The sequence below is a fragment of the Cricetulus griseus genome, chromosome 8, assembly GCF_003668045.3.
Source record: "Cricetulus griseus strain 17A/GY chromosome 8, alternate assembly CriGri-PICRH-1.0, whole genome shotgun sequence".
In the NCBI taxonomy this organism is placed as follows: domain Eukaryota; kingdom Metazoa; phylum Chordata; class Mammalia; order Rodentia; family Cricetidae; genus Cricetulus; species Cricetulus griseus.
The window spans coordinates 29,045,056-29,061,987 of NC_048601.1; the positions used below are offsets into that span (position 1 = coordinate 29,045,056).

At 49.0% G+C, this 16,932-nt stretch overlaps 2 protein-coding genes and 1 non-coding gene across 3 annotated transcripts in view; 2 read left to right on the plus strand and 1 right to left on the minus strand.

Annotated features, from left to right (window-relative positions):
- Nucleotides 1-893: 893 nt before the first annotated feature.
- On the plus strand, nt 894-5,122 carry Rpl32 (ribosomal protein L32). Its single transcript, XM_027429179.2, has 4 exons — nt 894-1,002; nt 1,872-1,972; nt 3,376-3,557; nt 4,942-5,122. Exons 2-4 carry the CDS (start codon nt 1,877-1,879, stop codon nt 5,069-5,071), a joined length of 408 nt encoding a protein of 135 aa, XP_027284980.1. The 5' UTR covers nt 894-1,002; nt 1,872-1,876; the 3' UTR covers nt 5,072-5,122.
- Nucleotides 1,664-1,803, plus strand: LOC113837062. Its single transcript, XR_003487677.1, has one exon. It is a non-coding gene; the product is annotated as a small nucleolar RNA SNORA7 (small nucleolar RNA).
- A 1,764-nt stretch (nt 5,123-6,886) lies between the features above and the next one.
- Cand2 (cullin associated and neddylation dissociated 2 (putative)) overlaps nt 6,887-16,932 on the minus strand; it is a 28,368-nt gene continuing 18,322 nt past the window's right edge. The window contains exons 11-15 of the mRNA XM_027429178.1: nt 15,661-15,756; nt 13,429-13,598; nt 11,394-11,558; nt 10,024-10,131; nt 6,887-7,985 (exon numbers count right to left, since the gene is read on the minus strand). Of these exons, the coding sequence (XP_027284979.1) occupies nt 7,758-7,985; nt 10,024-10,131; nt 11,394-11,558; nt 13,429-13,598; nt 15,661-15,756 (767 nt within the window). The 3' untranslated portion in view covers nt 6,887-7,757. The remainder of the gene's footprint in view (nt 7,986-10,023; nt 10,132-11,393; nt 11,559-13,428; nt 13,599-15,660; nt 15,757-16,932) is intronic.

Below are 16,932 nucleotides of genomic sequence, written 5' to 3' on the forward strand. Positions count from 1 at the left end.
AAAGATTGGAGGCAGGGATCTTGGAGCCATGTCTCCCAAATTCACTCCCCACATATAACAAATGAAGGAAAGAACAGGATCCTCCCGTGCAGCTGTGACAAGGACGTGAAACCCCACAGAAGGCTGGCTATTATAGCCTTGTTTTATAAGGAAGGTTAGCCCTCCATAGTCCTTGTTCCACAAGTACATTCACCGATTCAACCAACTGAAAAATGAGTATATTCAAAATAAAACTGTACCTGTATTAAGTACACAGACTGTGTGTGTGTGTGTGTGTGTGTGTGTCTGTGTCTGTGTCTGTGTGTCTTACTACGTACCTCTGGCTGGCCTGGAACTCCCTCAGCTTTGAATTAAGAGATCGGCCTATCTCTGCCTCCCAAGTGCTGGGATTAAACGGCGTGTACCACCACTTTTCTTGTCAATATTTCCTAAGCAATATATCAATCTAGCACTAATTAACACATTGCCCTAAGTACGTACCACGAGAGGATTTAGAACATACGGAAGATGCGGGCAGGTTTCGTAGCACCTCATAGTCCAGGGGTTTGAGCAACTGTATATTCTGATGTTTTAGGACGGTTGCTCAACCAACCGTCTGGGGGACCTGTCAAAGAAGTATCTGTTTTGCTACCTCCTAGCCACGAGGAGGCGCACAAGGGAGCAAACATATATTTAAAACTGATGAGTTTCCACTTAGGGCGGAAGTAGATGCCGACCTAATAGGTCTTAGCTCAGAAAGAATTCCAAATTTCCTAAGTAGTCCCAAGAGAAAGGTCCGTCTTTAGTTAGCTCCAAGATGTTAATGTATGCTATAGAACACTGGTAAACACTTTTTTTCCCTTTTTTTAAGCATTACTATCAGTTCCTTTAGAGGACCCAGAACCGGAAATGCTTCATTTTTCTCTACCAGGACCTGAGGCTCCTTCCCATCATCCCTTGCGCGCCCCCGCCCCTTCCTTCTTCCTCGGCGCTACCTGCGAGGTGGCTGCCATCTCTTTTGCGGTAAGTCTGCATCGCCTGCCATCTGCCCGTCTGTGGGTTCGGCGCGGCCCAGCCGCCGGGTGGGGAGGCCGTAGCGTCGTCAGGTGGGGAAGCCGCGGCGTCGGGCTCGCGCTGGCGCCGCTGTGGCGAGCGCGCACGGGCCGGGCCTACTGGCCGCCCGCGCTGCTACGGCGTCCGCCCAGGGCCAGGTAGCGGCCAGGGCCGGTTTGCTGCCATGCGGCCGGGGGACTTGGGAGGCCGCACGCCGTTTCTCCTTCGGTGCCGGGCCGCTTGGTAGCAGCCTTGGTTGCGGGAAGGGCCTCGGCTCTCTTGCCTTCGAGGTGCCAGGGAGCAGAGATTGCTGCTGAACATTTATGTTCGTTGGGTGTTTAGTGCTTGCCCGACAAAGCAGGTTGTCTGTGGAGGCAACAGAGAAGGTCCCTTTTCTGTTGGTGCCCCGAAGCCATCCTGGAGGGACACACTGTCTGGCGGTGTGTAAGATAAACGGTCTGATTTTCTCTTCATTGAGGGCGCAAAAGTCCTAACGTTACGACCGCCGTGTGGTTGCGAAGCGTTAGTGGGGCGGGATTTGGTGCCCCTTGCCCGATAGAATGTCTTGCTTGGGGTGGTTGTAGGTCAGCTGCTGCCATCCATTGATGTCAGAATGGGCGAGGTGACCCCTGACCTCTTGAGATCGCGTCTGGAGAGTGGCTAGTATTCTTCCAGCTTCGGAATCAGGAGGGAGAACAAACCTAGCAGAGGTACCCATTCCATTCCCAGTTTGCTCAGTAGCTGGTGATTGGAAGACACTCTGCAACATCACTCGGGCCTTGCAGGAGCAGCTCTCCCTTCCTGGTTCTTCAATAACGTGGATCTGCCTCTTTCTATAGGCATCATGGCTGCCCTCCGCCCTCTGGTGAAACCCAAGATCGTCAAAAAGAGGACCAAGAAGTTCATCCGGCACCAGTCAGACCGATATGTCAAAATTAAGGTATGTGGGTGCTGGTGTTAAGGTCTAAGCACACGTTTCTGGTATCTATTCTGGGCAGTCCTTTGATTAAAGTTGCGTTTAAAATGACAGTATTTTTGTGTGTGTGAAGATCAAGAGTTGATTCTCCTTCCCATCATGTGGGTCCAGGTGAAAAGGCTTGGGTTGTCAGCTTGGCAGGAGGCACTTAATGTACTCTGAGCCATCTCTGCAGCCTAACCATAGGTTTTTTGGGTTGGTTTTTTTGGGGGGGAGGTTCGAGACAGGGTTTCTCTGTGGCTTTGGAGGCTGTCCTGGAACTAGCTCTTCTAGACCAGGCTGGTCTTGAACTCAGATCTGCCTGCCTCTGCCTCCCCAGTGCTAGGATTAAAGGCGCACGCCACCACCGCCCAGTCCTAACCATAGTTTTAAAAGATGTATTTATTTTTGTGTATGGGGGTTTGTCTGCACATCAGAAGAGGGCATCAGATTTATGTGCAGGGAATTGAACTCAGGACCTCTGGAAGAGAAGCCAGTGCAGCTTTTTTCCACCTAAGGTTACGTGTTTTGTTGTTTTGCCTGCTTGTATGTCTGTGAGGGTGTCAGGCCCTCTGGACTGGAGTTGCAGACAGTTGTGAGCTGCTATGTGGGTGCTGGGAGTTGAACTTGGGTCTTCTGGAAGAGCAGCAGTGCTCTTAACTTCTGGGCCATTTCTCCAGCCCCATGCCTACCTTTTTTTTATGAGGCAAGGCTACTCGCTGGGCCTAGAGGTCACCAGTAGGCTGGATGGCCATGCACAGCCAGCACTTAGCTGATCCCTCCTCAGGGAGGGCCCTGTCCCTTTGTTGAAACTTAATCAGAAGTGGGAGGTTATGTTGAAGCTCTGACTCAGGTGCTAGGGATGGAGCACAGGGCTTCATGCAAGCCAAGCAAACGTTGTACTAACTGTATTTTAATGGGCGGTAAACTGGGGTCTTAAGAACGGCACGCATACCAATCATTGTACGGCACATACAGTCTTGTCTTACTTTGACCTGTGTGGATCTGAATTTGTGGTCGGATGTGGGAAGGTTTGATTTCGTTGGGAGATTCTGCAGCTGAGCCACAGCCTTGGGAACTCTCCCCACCCCCATTAAAAGTATATGAAGAAACTGGGTAGTGGTGATGACCCACGCCTTTAATCTTTATCCAGCACTTGAGAGTCAGGGGGATCACTTGAGTTCCATGGCCAGCCTGGTCTACTGAGTGAGCTCCAGGATAGTCAGGGCTACACAGAGAAACCCTGTACCAAAAGACCGGAAACAACGGTGTGTAAAGAAGTAGGAAGGTGTGTTACCCATGGCATGTCCCCTTTGAATTTAGCTCTCCTTCCTGTCAAGGAAGAGCTGGCAGTTTGCACAGAGACTAACTTGCCCGTGTGTCTTTAGAGAAACTGGCGGAAACCCAGAGGTATTGACAACAGAGTTCGGAGAAGATTCAAGGGCCAGATCCTGATGCCCAACATTGGTTACGGGAGCAACAAGAAAACCAAGCACATGCTGCCTAGCGGCTTCCGGAAGTTTCTGGTTCACAATGTCAAGGAGCTGGAAGTGCTGCTGATGTGCAACAAGTGAGTTGGGTTCTGGCCTGGTTAGAGGTGTGCCTGCCTGCTGAGAGCCCCTGTGAGGCACCAGAGTAGACAGGCCGCTTAGGAGAGGGGGCATGTATGCTCAGAAGGTGGAGCCTGGAGGAGGAGGGCCTCCTTTGATGCAGTGGGTGTACTGTCTGGAATGCTACTGTGGTGATGTGGAACTGGGAGGGATTCTGACCTTGGACCAAAGCAAAGCTTGGCTCTGTCGAGACATGGGTATTTGCAGAGTAGTGCCGATATGTAGAGGTAGAGAAAAGAAGGCTGCAGACAGACAAGTTGTGGGGTTTTCTGAGCAATTGGAGCAACTTGAAACCCTTGTGTGAGATGCATGGTCAGCACCATCAAAGCCAGGACCTCTTAAGAAATGCCCTTGACACTGGGTCTGGGTGGGTATGCAGTTTTTTTTCCTTCCTGGTAAATGGGTTGGGAATCTGCATTATTTTTTCCTAAGTAAAACAGGACTGCAGAGAGTGATTGGGGGTTGGGGGAGAGTTTATAAAATCTGTTCTCTGAGGTGGTTATAATACAGATGGAGGGAGTCAGCATGGGGAGTTGATTGTGTACAGAAGGCAGGCTGGTGGCAGTGTTCTGCCCTTGGGTGCAGTGTTGGTTGGTGCTGCAGTTCTTATGGATACACCTCAGCTGCCTGATGAGAGCAGCTTGGCATTGTTTATCAAACAAAGCCTGCAGGTGCCCCTGCTCCCTGCATTGTCTGGGCATTTTCCCCTGTATAACTGAGGGACAGGGAAGTTGAAAGGCAGTTAAAGAAAAACACAAAAAAGGAAGTGCTTGGGTGGTAGAGTCCTGGTTTGCCGGTTATATTTGTGGATGCAGGTAGCCAGGGACATGGGCTTCAGGGTTGAAGGGATAATTCCATCTGTCCCCAGATACTTGAGTGTAGATAGCTCTGTGTGAAGTGAGGGTCTGTCTGGACTTGGTGTTCGCTGTCTGGCTGCTTTCCTTTTGGGAAAACTGCCTGCTACTCACATCACTGTGTGACTGCTTCATCAGCTGCAGTCTGGGGCTTCATGATCATATCCATTACCGGAAATGTGTGCATTAGGACAGTCAACACTCTGGAGTAACATGGGCAGTGTTTGTTGTTCACTCTGCTTGAACTGTGTTCCTGACAGTGGTTGCATGGGAAGCTTTTGGGCTCCCATGGAAGAGTTCTGGGTTAGTCACTCAGGTGTGGGAGAGATCTTTTGCCAGGTGTGGGTCTAGTTTGAGTCTTGTCACTATTGTAGACCACTGCAGGAGCCTTGGTGCCTTCGGGGCTCATTAAGCCATTTGCCAGGAGTCAGTGTCTCCCTGGTGACCTTTCCTGGCTTGCTCCTTGCTCACTGCCATGCTTCTCTTTCAGATCTTACTGTGCTGAGATTGCTCACAATGTTTCCTCCAAGAACCGAAAAGCCATTGTAGAAAGAGCAGCACAGCTGGCCATCAGAATCACCAATCCCAATGCCAGGCTTCGCAGCGAAGAAAATGAGTAGATGGCTGGTGTGCATGTTTTATTTGTGTTTAAATAAAACCATAAAAGCTGATGCCTTGGTATTTTCTGCCTTTTTGGTCACTGGAGATTTTTCTTTGCTTCTTAGTACCCACTGGGACCTCCAGTTGGCAAGGTTTGTGCATAAGTGAGAAGGGCTTGGAATCCCATACTAGCCTCAGTTGCTCAAAGGCAGTGTGAGGAAGAGGGGGAAGGGCTTGGCAACATTGGGAATCCAGAGTGAAGCAAGCATGGAGTGAGGAGTCTGGGGATAGGCCGGCCTCTGATTCTACCCTGCCCCAGCTGTTACATGGAACAGGGTTCCTGCTTAGTCTCACTCAGGACTGACAGCCGGTGTGGTTCTTTGGAGGATTGAGAATTCATGAAACTGGTAGGTGTATTTCTGCCACGTGAGATGTTACAGGGACAGTGCTACATATCCAAAAATACACTAGTCATGAGCCATGGTCTGTAGCACTGGCTGGTCTCCAGCACTCCACTTTTTTGAGACAGTATAGTTTAGAGTGGTGTAGCAGTTGATACAGTGACTAGACAGAAATGCATCCCTTTATTTTTTTCCTACTGTTGTCATCTTTAGAAATGAGGCTGGTCTGGATTAAATTCTGTAGATTTAAAAATACCTTATAGGTCTGGTCAAAATAGAACTGGGGGCATAGCTAGCTCAGTTGAATGTCTAGTCTGCATGCAGCTGTCTATTCATCCCTGTAACGACCCTGAGGACTGGTACTGAGGTTCAGACAAGCTGAAGGCCAGAAAAGCAAAGCAGTTGACTACTAGCAGCTTACCTCTACCTCTGGCTGAATGGGTTGATCTGTTTCCATGAGCTCTCACCAAACCTCAGACTGTAACCTTAGAGTGGCTGGAGTATGAATGCCCCTCTGAGACCTTGCTTTTGTCTTATACTTTCCTAATGTTGGGATAAAAGGTGTAAACTAATTCTTTTGTAGACTGATTTCAGTCTTGTGTTAGATCTGGGTGGCCTTGGATTTAGGTCAATCTACCTTTTAAGATTGAGTCCTAGGATTAAGGTGTGTACCAGCCGGGCGTTGGTGGCATATGCCTTTAATCCCAGCACTCAGGAGGCAGAGACAGGAGGATCTCTGAGTTTGAGACCTGCCTGCTCTACAAGAGCTAGTTCCAGGACAGCCTCCAAAGCCACAGAGAAATCCTGTCTCAAAAAAATAGAGGCTGTTGGGATTAAAAGTGTGTGCCTGGCTTCTATGGCTTGTGGCTGACTTTGCTTTCTGAATCCTCAAGCAAGCTTTAATAAATCATAAGTAATATATCCACACATCCCCACAAATTGGTGGCATGATTATTTTAAGGAATTTTTCCCCCTTGCAGTAGTGCTGGGGTTGAACCTAAGGTGGTGTGCATTTAATTTTGTGTTTTGCCTGCTGTGTCTGCCTTGAGAGAGCCTCAGATCCATTGGGATGGGAGGAGTTGCTGCCATCAAGACTAGGAATTGAACCTAGGTCCTATGGAAGAGCAGCCTGTCCTGTTGCTTTTAGATATGGTCTTACTAAATTGCTCACTATAATCTTGAACTTGTAAAATCCTGCCTCAGCCTCCTTAGTGGCTGGGGTAACAGGTCTATGCTGTCCACCCTGGCATTTTCAAGACCAAATCAACCTGGGAACTGTATTGAATAAAGTAACTACTGGGGATAAAAATAACGAGGAAGCTAGGCATGGCGGTGCATACCCGAAGCAGGCAGATCTCTGAATTTGAGGCCAGCCTGGTCTACAAAGTTCCAGGAAAGCTGGGGCTATTACACAGAGAAACCCTGTCTTAAAAATGTGGGAACTTTACATCTGTTCTTTATTAATTCAGATCAGCTGGTGGTAGTGGCAGCACATGCCTTTAATCCCAGGCAGAGGCAGGAGGATCTCTATAGAGCAGCCTGGTCTACAGAGTGAGTTCCACAACAGCCCAGCCTATACAGAAACTGTCCAGGGGGTGACAGTGGTTCTGGCCTGTGATCTAGACTTGAATTTTCAGTACTAACCACTATACACCTTGGGAAGAACACAAACTGTTAAATGCCTTGGTGAAGTCAGAGATGTTTCAAACAGTGGGCCCAAGCCTGTCCAGTGACCTACACTATCTTCCCTGGAAGCAATTCTTACTCTGTTAACTAGAAATGAGGCATTCTGAGTTTTAAGAAGTATAAACTGAAGCCGGGTGGTGGTGGCACCCACCTTTAATCCCAGCACTTGGGAGGCAGAGGCAAGCAGATCTCTGAGTTCAAGACCAGCCTGGTCTACAAGAAATAGTTCCAAGAGAGCCTCCAAAGCCGCAGAGAAACCCTGTCTCGACGCCCCCCCCCCAAAAAAAAGTATAAACTGGGTCTCATGGGCCCAGGCCCAGAACTTGCCTGGGCTCTACATAGCCCTCCTCTTGGCCAGGGTGCTAATTTCTGATATTTGGAGTTGAGAGTAAGTGAAGTAGGAAGCAACCCCTACAGACCAATCCTGGCTTCTAATCAAGTGGAGGGGTGCAGTGTCAAGGTGGCAGAACGTTTCCCCAGCTGTGAATACCCTGAGTTAAGGGGCCCAGCTCTGGCACTGAGCCTGAGGCCTGTGAATAGGAAGGCACTGAGGCTGACTCGGAAGGACAGTGGTGGCCAAGGCCCGTGGGGTGGGAGGGGAGGCTTGTGTTGGGGACAGCTAGCTGAGTTCCATAGAATCCATGCTGGGACCAGAGGCCGAGTCTTTTTGGATGCTCTCGAAGAGGGTGGTGAGTTCTGGGTTGGATCGGATCTGGGCAGAGAAGTCAGCCACACTGGGGCTCTTCCGTACCTCAGGGTTGGTCATTAGGGCAGCCACTGCCCGCATTGCTGAGCGCTTCAACTCATCCTGCTTTTCCAGCTCCTGCTTCACAGAACCGGCCTTCACCTGCAGAGGGAGACAGTGTCCTTACTGAGCCCATGTTACCCATTTTAAACATACAGGTTTCAGATTAATGACTGCTTAATTTCAATCAGATTCACATCAGATTTCATCTTTTGCTGCTAGTGTGTTGCTACTTGAAAAATCACAACTTTGGGGCCAGGTATGAGGCTCAGCTAATAAAGTGCTTCACCTGGCATATACAAGGTGGGATGGACGGACACACACACACACACACACACCGACAACATGAGCCCACGGTTGTGGTACATGCCTTTAATCCCAGCACTTGGGTGGATCTCTGTGAGTTCGAGGCCACTGGAAAACAGAGTGAGTTCCAGGACAGGCTCCAAAGCTACAGAGAAACCCTATCTCAAAAAAACAAAACAAGCCAGCCGTTGGTGGCTCACGCCTTTAATCCCAGCACTCGGGAGGCAGAGGCAGGCGGATCTCTGTGAGTTCGAGGCCAGCCTGGTCTACAAGAGCTAGTTCCAGGACAGCCTCCAAAGCCACACAGGGAAACCCTGTCTCGAAAAACAAAACAAACAAACAAAAAAAACAAAGGGAGGAGGGGGGAACCTGCCCCAGCACCATGTAAGATCTGATGTAGTTGTACACAGCTGGTAATTCCAACACCTGGGGGCAAGGGCAGGAGGATTAGAAATTCAAGTCATTCAAGTCATCTTTGGTTCTGTGTTGAGTTCAAGGCCAGCCTGGGCTACAATCTGTGTCTTGTCTCCCCTCCTAACCCCTCCCTTCCCCTTCCCAGCCCACACAAAGAAAATGAAAAAATAATTTGGACCTAGTGGCACAGGCCTGTAGTCCCAACTACATGGATGGCAAGAGGGGAAGAAAGGATCTCTTTGAGATCTACCTAGGAAAAAAATAAATTTATTTTTAAGGAAAACAAAACCACTACTCTCAGTTTCTCCTTAAGACTGAAATTCTTGCTGGACATTGGTGGTGCACACCTTTAATCCCAGCACTTGGGAGGCAGAGACAGGCAGATCTCTGAGTTCGAGGCCAGCCTGGTCTACAGTGTGAGTGCAGAGAAACCCTGTCTCAAAAACCAAACAAACAAACAAACAAAAAAAACAACTGACATTCTTGGGCCTCTTTCTGGCCAAATCTTATCCTTTCAAAATTCACTCAAATGGGGGGTGGGGTGGAGGGCTAGGGAGATGGCTCAGTTGTTGAAGTGCTTGCTGTACAAGCTTAAGGAGTTCAGATCCCATGTAAGAGCAGGCATGGAGTGCATGGCGCAGATACAAGTAGATCCCTGCAGCTCATGGTCACCCAGCTAAACTGAACCAATGAACCCAGTTCAGCTACAGACCCTGTCTCAAAAAACAAAAACAAAATGCTGGGTGTGGTGGCACACATCTTTAATCCCAGCACTTGGGAGGCAGAGGATGGTGGATCAGAGTTCTAGACCAGGCTGGTCTACATAGTTCAGGACAGCCAGGGATACAAACTGAAACAGTATGGGAAAAAAAAAAGTCAAGAGATCAAGGAAAACAACTGTTCAACCTCTGGCCTCTAGAAACACAATACACATAAACAAATCACACACACACAAAGTTCTTTCATGTAACAGGTCTTCATTGGGACTCTGAGCATGCCAACTTTCCATGACAACTTCACCCCAGATTCCTTTCAAGACCTTGAAACACTCCCTGTAACCAGTGGCTCTGCCCTTGAGCAGCCAATCAATCAATCAATCAATCAATCAATCAATCAATCAATCAGTCATTCACAGGAATCAGGCCCAGCTCCCCAGCTGGAATCTGCATAGACAGTGGGGAAGCTAGCATGTATAGCATTGTACCCTGGGTCCCTCTCACAGCCCAGCACCCAGGAGGTATTTTAATGGAGGAATCTCAGCCTGTGAAGCTGTGTAGCCCTGGGCAACAGGGATGATGAAGCAGCTAGCCCACCACTGCAGAGCACATAGTGCAGTGAGTAGTGACTAGATCTGCCAGGTACTCCAGGGCCCAGGCCAGGCAGGGAAGGGCAGGGCAGGGCAGGGCAAGGCAGGGCATACCTTGGCAGTACAGGTGGCTTTGAGTGGCTCCATGAGCCGGTCCACTCTCTGTAGGACAGGTGCAGGACAAAGGGTGGCCAGCCTGGCCAGCATGATGAAGGTCAGCATCTGCCCAAAGAAGCAGATGGAAGTCTTGGTGAAATAGCCCCCAGACAGCAGCAGACCCAAGGGAAGTAGAGGCTTGCACCCCACAAATCCACAATCAAGTCCTTCCAGGGCTCTGTCCAAAGCTCCCACCTCTCTGGGTCTCAGTTTCCTATTATGGAAGATGTAAATGGTGATGCTGAATCCTGCCAGCTACTCTTAGCTGTGTGAGGATGGCTGGGTAACAAACGACACAGGGAGGGGCAGTTCTCATATTCACAAGCCTTTGGCACAGGCCTGAGAAGGAACATAGCAGCTCCTCAGCTCCCATGGACACTAGCTTGGACATGCTGCATTTAGATAAGGCTTGAGTGTGGATCACAAAAGTCCATGTACTGGGAGCTCGATCCCCAGGATACAATGCCGAGGGGTGATGGAACCTTCAGCAGGAGGTGACTAGGTTGCTGGATGTGGCTATGTTGGAAGGAGTTTATTTAGGTCTCACAGGACATGGGTTCTCACAAAAGTGAATGATAAAATGAACATGGCTCATGCCCGACTATACCATGTGAACACTTGTGCAGGTGCCTGCCCTTGAGACATCCAACACCCAGGCACAGCTTTTTTTTTTTTTTCCCAATATCAAACAGTCCAGGTGTGGTGGCCCATGCCTTTAATCCTAGCACTCGGGAGGCAGAGGCAGTTGGATCTCTGTGAGTTCGAGGCCAGCCTGGTCTACAAGAGCTAGTTCCAGGACAGCCTCCAAAGCCACAGAGAAAACCTGTCTCGAAAAACCAAAAACAACACAACACAACAACAACAACAACAAAAGTAATAATAAGAACCAGAAAACAGCCTCCAAAGCCACAAAGAAACCCTGTCTCAAAAAACCAAAAACAAAACCAAAAAACAAAAGAACCAGAAAACAGACTAATACAATGGAAATCTGAGAATTTACCTAGCATTATAGATTCTTTTTTTTTTTTAAAAAAAAACAACTGTTTTTTTATGTAAAATCTCTTGATTTTTAAATGTAGTTACACTTAAAACAAATTAATACAAAGCAAAGATGGCATAAGCCGTTTGTTTCAACACTAGTAGATTTGGAAATAGCGTGCCTAGAGTGCACACCTGACAGACATCTGAAGACTAGTTCCTTGTACTTGACAGGAAGCGGCAGAGCCGCTTTCGTGGGGTGCCAAAGGAGGGAAGAATAGGCAGGGGCCTAATGGTGCCTGGCTCCCTATGCTCTGAGCTGGGCTTGCATCTGGCAGGGCACATCTTACTCGGATGTCATAGTGGTCCTTCAGCCCATCCTCCACGTGGTTCAGAAACTCGCAGACGTCCAGCTGGCCCAGGCAGCTCTCCAGCATCGAGTACATGCACTCAAAGGCTGCCTTCCTTACATCCAGCCCATCATCTACTGTATGCTTGAAGGGCCCCATCTCCACCTGCAGGAAGGAAGGACAGAGGTTTTGGGGGTGCAAAGCCCCTCCCCTAGTTTCTGCAACTCACCCTACCTGCTCAGCATTGCATCTTGGTCCCAAGTCATGCCTTAAGTTCTCAAGCTTCAGATATCAGCTCAGCAGCTTGCTGCACCCTTTCTCCCAACTGTCACACCTACTGAGCAGGCAGAGTAAGGTCTTGTGGTGTGTGTGTGTGTGTGTGCGCGCGCGCGCGCGCGTGCGTGTATGTGTGAATGTGTGTGTGTCTGTCTCTCCCTCTCTCTCTCTCTGTGTGTGTGTGTGTGTGTGTGTGTAGGACCTCATGTACTTTGACCACATTCTGCAACATTCTGAAACTGATCTATAACCTCGCCTGACAGATGACACCTTACTTGAGTATTAAAGACACCTTAAGAGGGTCCGGAAAAGGCTCAGAGAGTAGAGTGCTTGCCGGGCACACAGAGATCCAGGTTTGATCTCCAGCACAGAATAAACAGAACATGACTGATGGCACACCCTATAACCCAGCACTTACAAGGTGGAAGCAGGAGGAGCAGATGTTCAGGTCATTCTCAGCCTAGACTATCTAAGACTCTGCCCCAAGAACAAAGTGAAGGCCTTAGGAACCTAGACTATCTAAGACTCTGCCTCAAGAACAAAGCGAAAGCCTTAGGAACCTAGACTATCTAAGACTGCCTCAAGAACAATGCGAAGGCCTTAGGAAGAAGGCGCTACTGACAATTTCACTCAACAAACAAGGAAACTAGGTTCAGAGAGATAACTGATATGCTCAAAGACAGCTGGTAAGTGACAGAACCAGACACAAAGAACCAAGGCCTCTAAAGCTTTTAACCATGAGATCTGCCTTCTAACCCCTCTCAAGAGCACTGCTTCCTCCTCAGCCCTCCATGAGATACCTTGGCTGTCAGTCATTTCAACCCCCTACCCCTTTAGCTCTCTCCACAAGTCTGGCCCTCCTAAGCCCCTCTTCTCCTGGAGGTCAAGCTGAGTACCATGGTGGCAGTGTCAAGTACGGTGTTATCTGTCTGAGTCATGAAACGTGACATTCTGGAGGAGTGACAACTGTTGCTGACATTACAGTCCAAAAATCCTACATGCTTGAAGCCTGAGGTTCAGAGGTTGGAGTTTTTTTGGACTGTGGATTTTTGGGATATTTGCACTTTCAAAGAGAAATCTTGGAGAAGGGACCCAAGTCTAAATGCAGTCTCCATTTATGTCTAATAAGCCCCTTCTTTTTTTTAAGATTTATTTATAATTGTATATACAGTGTTCTGCCTGCATATATCCCTGCACACCAGAAGTAGGCACCAGATCTCATTGTAGATGGCTGTGAGCCACCATGTGGTTGCTGGGAACCGAACTCAGGACCTCTGGAAGGGCAGCCAATACTCTCAACCTTTGAGCCATCTCTCCAGCCTCCAAGCCCCTTCTTCATAGGCCTGAACAGTTGCAGATAGTATTTGTAGGATGCCTACATTTTAACTAGGACCTGTCATAGGAAGTCACAGGTGGCAGCACATCTGGGAACTAGGATGCTCACAATGAACAAGCGCACTAAGCTCCAGAGCTGCCCCAAGTTCTTAGGACACATTCCTGTGGTACAGGCAAGGTGGCTGTCGTCACTTAGCTCCAGCGAAGCCAAAGTCAGGGGGCACTAGGTTGCCCTGTCTGGGTCACAGCTGGGGAGTGGATGGAGGGGCATGGCATGGCATGACATGACTGGGGCCATGTGGCCCTGGTGCCTGTGTGGGCTTCACTCCTAGTCCTCATTAAGCCTTGCCAGCAAGGCACAGGAAATTCAAGGGGACAGCTAACAAGGGACTATGTCATGCCAGGTGCCCATGCTGCCCTGTACCTCTCGGATGAGGTCCCTGCGGATCTTGGTCTCCTTGTAGAGGAGGGGTAGGATGTCATCCAACAGGTCCCGGACCAGTGATGGTTTATTGTGCACAGCTGAGTTGAAGAAAGTGAGTGTGGCCCGGCGCACATTCAGGTCTGGGTCCTGCAGGCTTTCCATGAACTCTGCTGCAGAGGGACAAAGGAGGATGTAGAAGCAGGACACAAAGTCACCTCATGCTGTACCTGGTGACCTAGGCACTGTGAGTTGTGCAGGCCAAAGGGCAGACACAAGCACCCTCACCGTCCACATAAGAATGCTGGGTTTCCCACTAACTGTGGCCTTGGGCAGCCTTGACCTCTTAGCAGGGTTTTTAGGAAGAAGACATGACAGCAGCTTTGAAGCACAGGGCTGAGAGCTGGCACAGAAGAAAGACTGTTTTGTTTTGAGACAGGTCCTCACTGAATAGCTCCACTTGCCTCCGCCTCTTGAGTGCAGGATGACAAGTGAGCACCACCTAGAGGACAGAGTCTGAAGTGCTAAGCTGACATGGCTACAAGAGTCTACATGGACTCAACGGTTCCTCTGAGTAGGCCTTTTGGAAAGGTTTAATTTGGGAATTTGGAGCATGTTTTATTTATTTGGGACAGTGCCGAGGACGGAGCCCAGGGCCTTGTACATGCTGAGCACACGTACTACCACCCAGCAGCATCCTTTATCCAGAAAAATAAGAGTACAGAAACTCAACAGTCTCCACTGCAGCCACATGACCCCTGATGAGCCCCACCGGGAGGACCGGCTGTCTTCCAGCAGAGCAGGACTCAACAACACTGGGACTGGGACCCTTCCCATGGTGCTATGCTGGCTTCTAGGGTCCTGCTTCTGTGAGAATACGGCCTAGGAATCTGACAAGTGTGAACCCTCTCTTGGGACTCAGTTTCCTCACTTGTAAAGTGGGACCAATGCCCTTTAGTAGGCTGGAGCTATGAGAACTGATGAGTATTTTATCCAAGAGCATCTCATGGTATCCAACTCAGGGAGCTCAAAAACTGAGGATCAAACATGCTAAAGTCAGTGGTACATGTCTGTAATCCCAGCACTTAGGAGACAAAGGCAGGATCAGGAGTTCAAGGTCATCCTAGTTATATATAGTGAGTTTAAGTCCAGCATGGACTATATGGATTCGGTCTCTAAACTAGTCTTGGGGGTCAGAGATGGGTCAGAGATTAAGAGCACTGGCTGTGCTGGGCATTGGTGGCACATGCCTTTAATCCCAGCACTCGGGAGGCAGAGGCAGGTGGATCGCTGTGAGTTTGAGGCCAGCCTGGTCTCCAGAGCGAGTGCCAGGATAGGCTCCAATGCTACACAGAGAAATGCTGTCTCGAAAAACCAAAAAAAAAAAAAAAAAAAAAAAAAAGAGCTCTCCTTTCAAAGGACCTGATTTTGGTTCCCAGCACCTACATGGTGGCTCACAATCATCCATAACTTCAGTTCCAGGGAATCCAATGCCCTCTCTGATCTCCACAGGCACCAGGCACACACATAGTACACAGACATGTACAAGTGAAATACTAATACAAATCAATATTAAACACAAACTCACACTAACAAACTAACAGAAATCAAAACAAAACAAACCATAATAAGGCAAAAACTGGTGGGCCCCTGGGCATGCAACCACAGCAGCTCTTCAAGGCTGGGAATCTGCCTATGGCCATCCAGGTCAGGCCATGACATAACTGACACAAGGATATGTTCTCTACTTGATGGTCATGCCACTGACCCTGTGGTCTGCCACAGACAGCGCCCTGGCATGTTGAGTCATCACCCACTTTATAGTTGAGATTGAAATGGCCTGCCCACTCAAATCAATATTCACAGCCAAGGCTGGAGGACTACCTACTGGGTGAGGAGGGCTGGGATTCTGCTGTGGCCTCCTGAGAAGATGCAGGCACTTGGCTTTGAAGGCAAGAAAACCCTTTCCAGAAACTTCTCATACCCATTGACAGATGGGGAAGCAAGGTTCATCAGGAAGAAGGGGCATGCTAGGCCTACCAGGGCCTTGGTGGTGACAAGGGGATCTGAAGGCAGATCTCTTTCTTCACTCAAGTGTCTGCCCCTGCTGCCCATCACAGAGAGTTACTTTTGGGTCTCTGACGCCCTTGGCTAATTTGTAAGACATCCTACCAAGCTCCATACCCCGGGTGAGGGACTAGCTCACTGTAGCCAAGACAGGGAATGGGGACACACCAATGTAGCTCTTCAGGAGGGGGTCGATGGAGTGTGGCTGGTCTGAGATGAGGAACTTGACTGCAGTGATGACCGTGCTGCGGGTGTATGGCTGACCTGCAAGAGGAGAGGCGACAGGTAGGGCAGCGGATAACCTGGAGGCCTGTGGTAGAAACACAGTACACCCTCTCCCTCCTTGAAAAACAACCTCCTCCCAGGAAGTTCATGCTATTATTCCCTGTGGCAGCCTTGAATCTGCCCAGTTCTTCCTCCTGTAGGTAGAAGAGTAAGCACCTGGGTCTTGGCACCACCCTGCAGGGCAAACAGAACACTAGGACCCGGGAAAAGTCCTGCCTCTGGCTGAGACTACATAGCGTTTTTCAGATATCCTCTCCATTCAAACTCACATAATAGTGAAATGTTAATTAAAACAAGGAAGCTGGTGTGGTAGCGCTGGCCTGTCATACCAAGGACCCTGGAGTATCTTCAAGAGTTCGAGGTCAGCCTAGGATACAAAGTCAGCTGGTGTCTCAAAAACAGATTTATGAAGGACTATTGGTCTGTGTTTCACACAGGAAGGAAGGACTCAGAGAGGCCAAGCTCACATTTAAGGTCACATAGCAGAGGCCAGGGGAGCTTTTTGGAAGCTGGAGGCCAATGATATTCCTACAGAACTCAAGTCCCCTAAAGGACTCATTTTATTTTACTTTTGTTGCAGGCTTTCAAGTAGCTGGGGAAACGAAGGGCTTACACAGATCCTTAAGGATGGAGGGTGATGCCAGAACATGGCTCACAGTTCAGCTTGGTCCCCATCTGGAAAGTGATGTGTGATCTTTGGGACTGGGACCCAGCTGGCAGGTGTAGGCTGCTGATGGTGGGCCTTGATGGTTTCCATTTGCCATTGAAACCAGCCTAATTGATTCCTGATCCACTGAGATGTGGACTAGCCTCGCTGTAAACCCCACTGCCATGACTGTTCACACCATGTCTTTCCCACCCACGAAAAGGCTGTCCTCTCTAAAGTCACTTCTATCAGGTAATTTTGTCACAGCAGTGAGAAAAGTAACTACTATTGCTCATGTCCACAGCAGGGATTACGAAAATGACATCATTATTTTGATGATGATGTTTTTAAAGACAGGGTCTTTCTATATAGCCCTGGAATTCAGTATGTACAGCAGGCTGATGTATATTTCACAGAGATCCTTCTGTCTCTGCCTCCTGAGTGCTGGGATTTAAGTTGTACACTTCCATGCCTGGCTCTATTTCACTTTATTTGTGTGAGACACTAGG

Excerpts from the sequence above, each read along its gene's own strand:
- Rpl32 (XM_027429179.2), top strand. The coding sequence starts at position 1,877 with ATGGCTGCCCTCCGCCCTCTGGTGAAACCCAAGATCGTCAAAAAGAGG. Across the intron at positions 1,973-3,375 it reads ACCGATATGTCAAAATTAAG|AGAAACTGGCGGAAACCCAG; the intron begins GTATGTGGGTGC and ends GTGTGTCTTTAG. Across the intron at positions 3,558-4,941 it reads GTGCTGCTGATGTGCAACAA|ATCTTACTGTGCTGAGATTG; the intron begins GTGAGTTGGGTT and ends CTTCTCTTTCAG.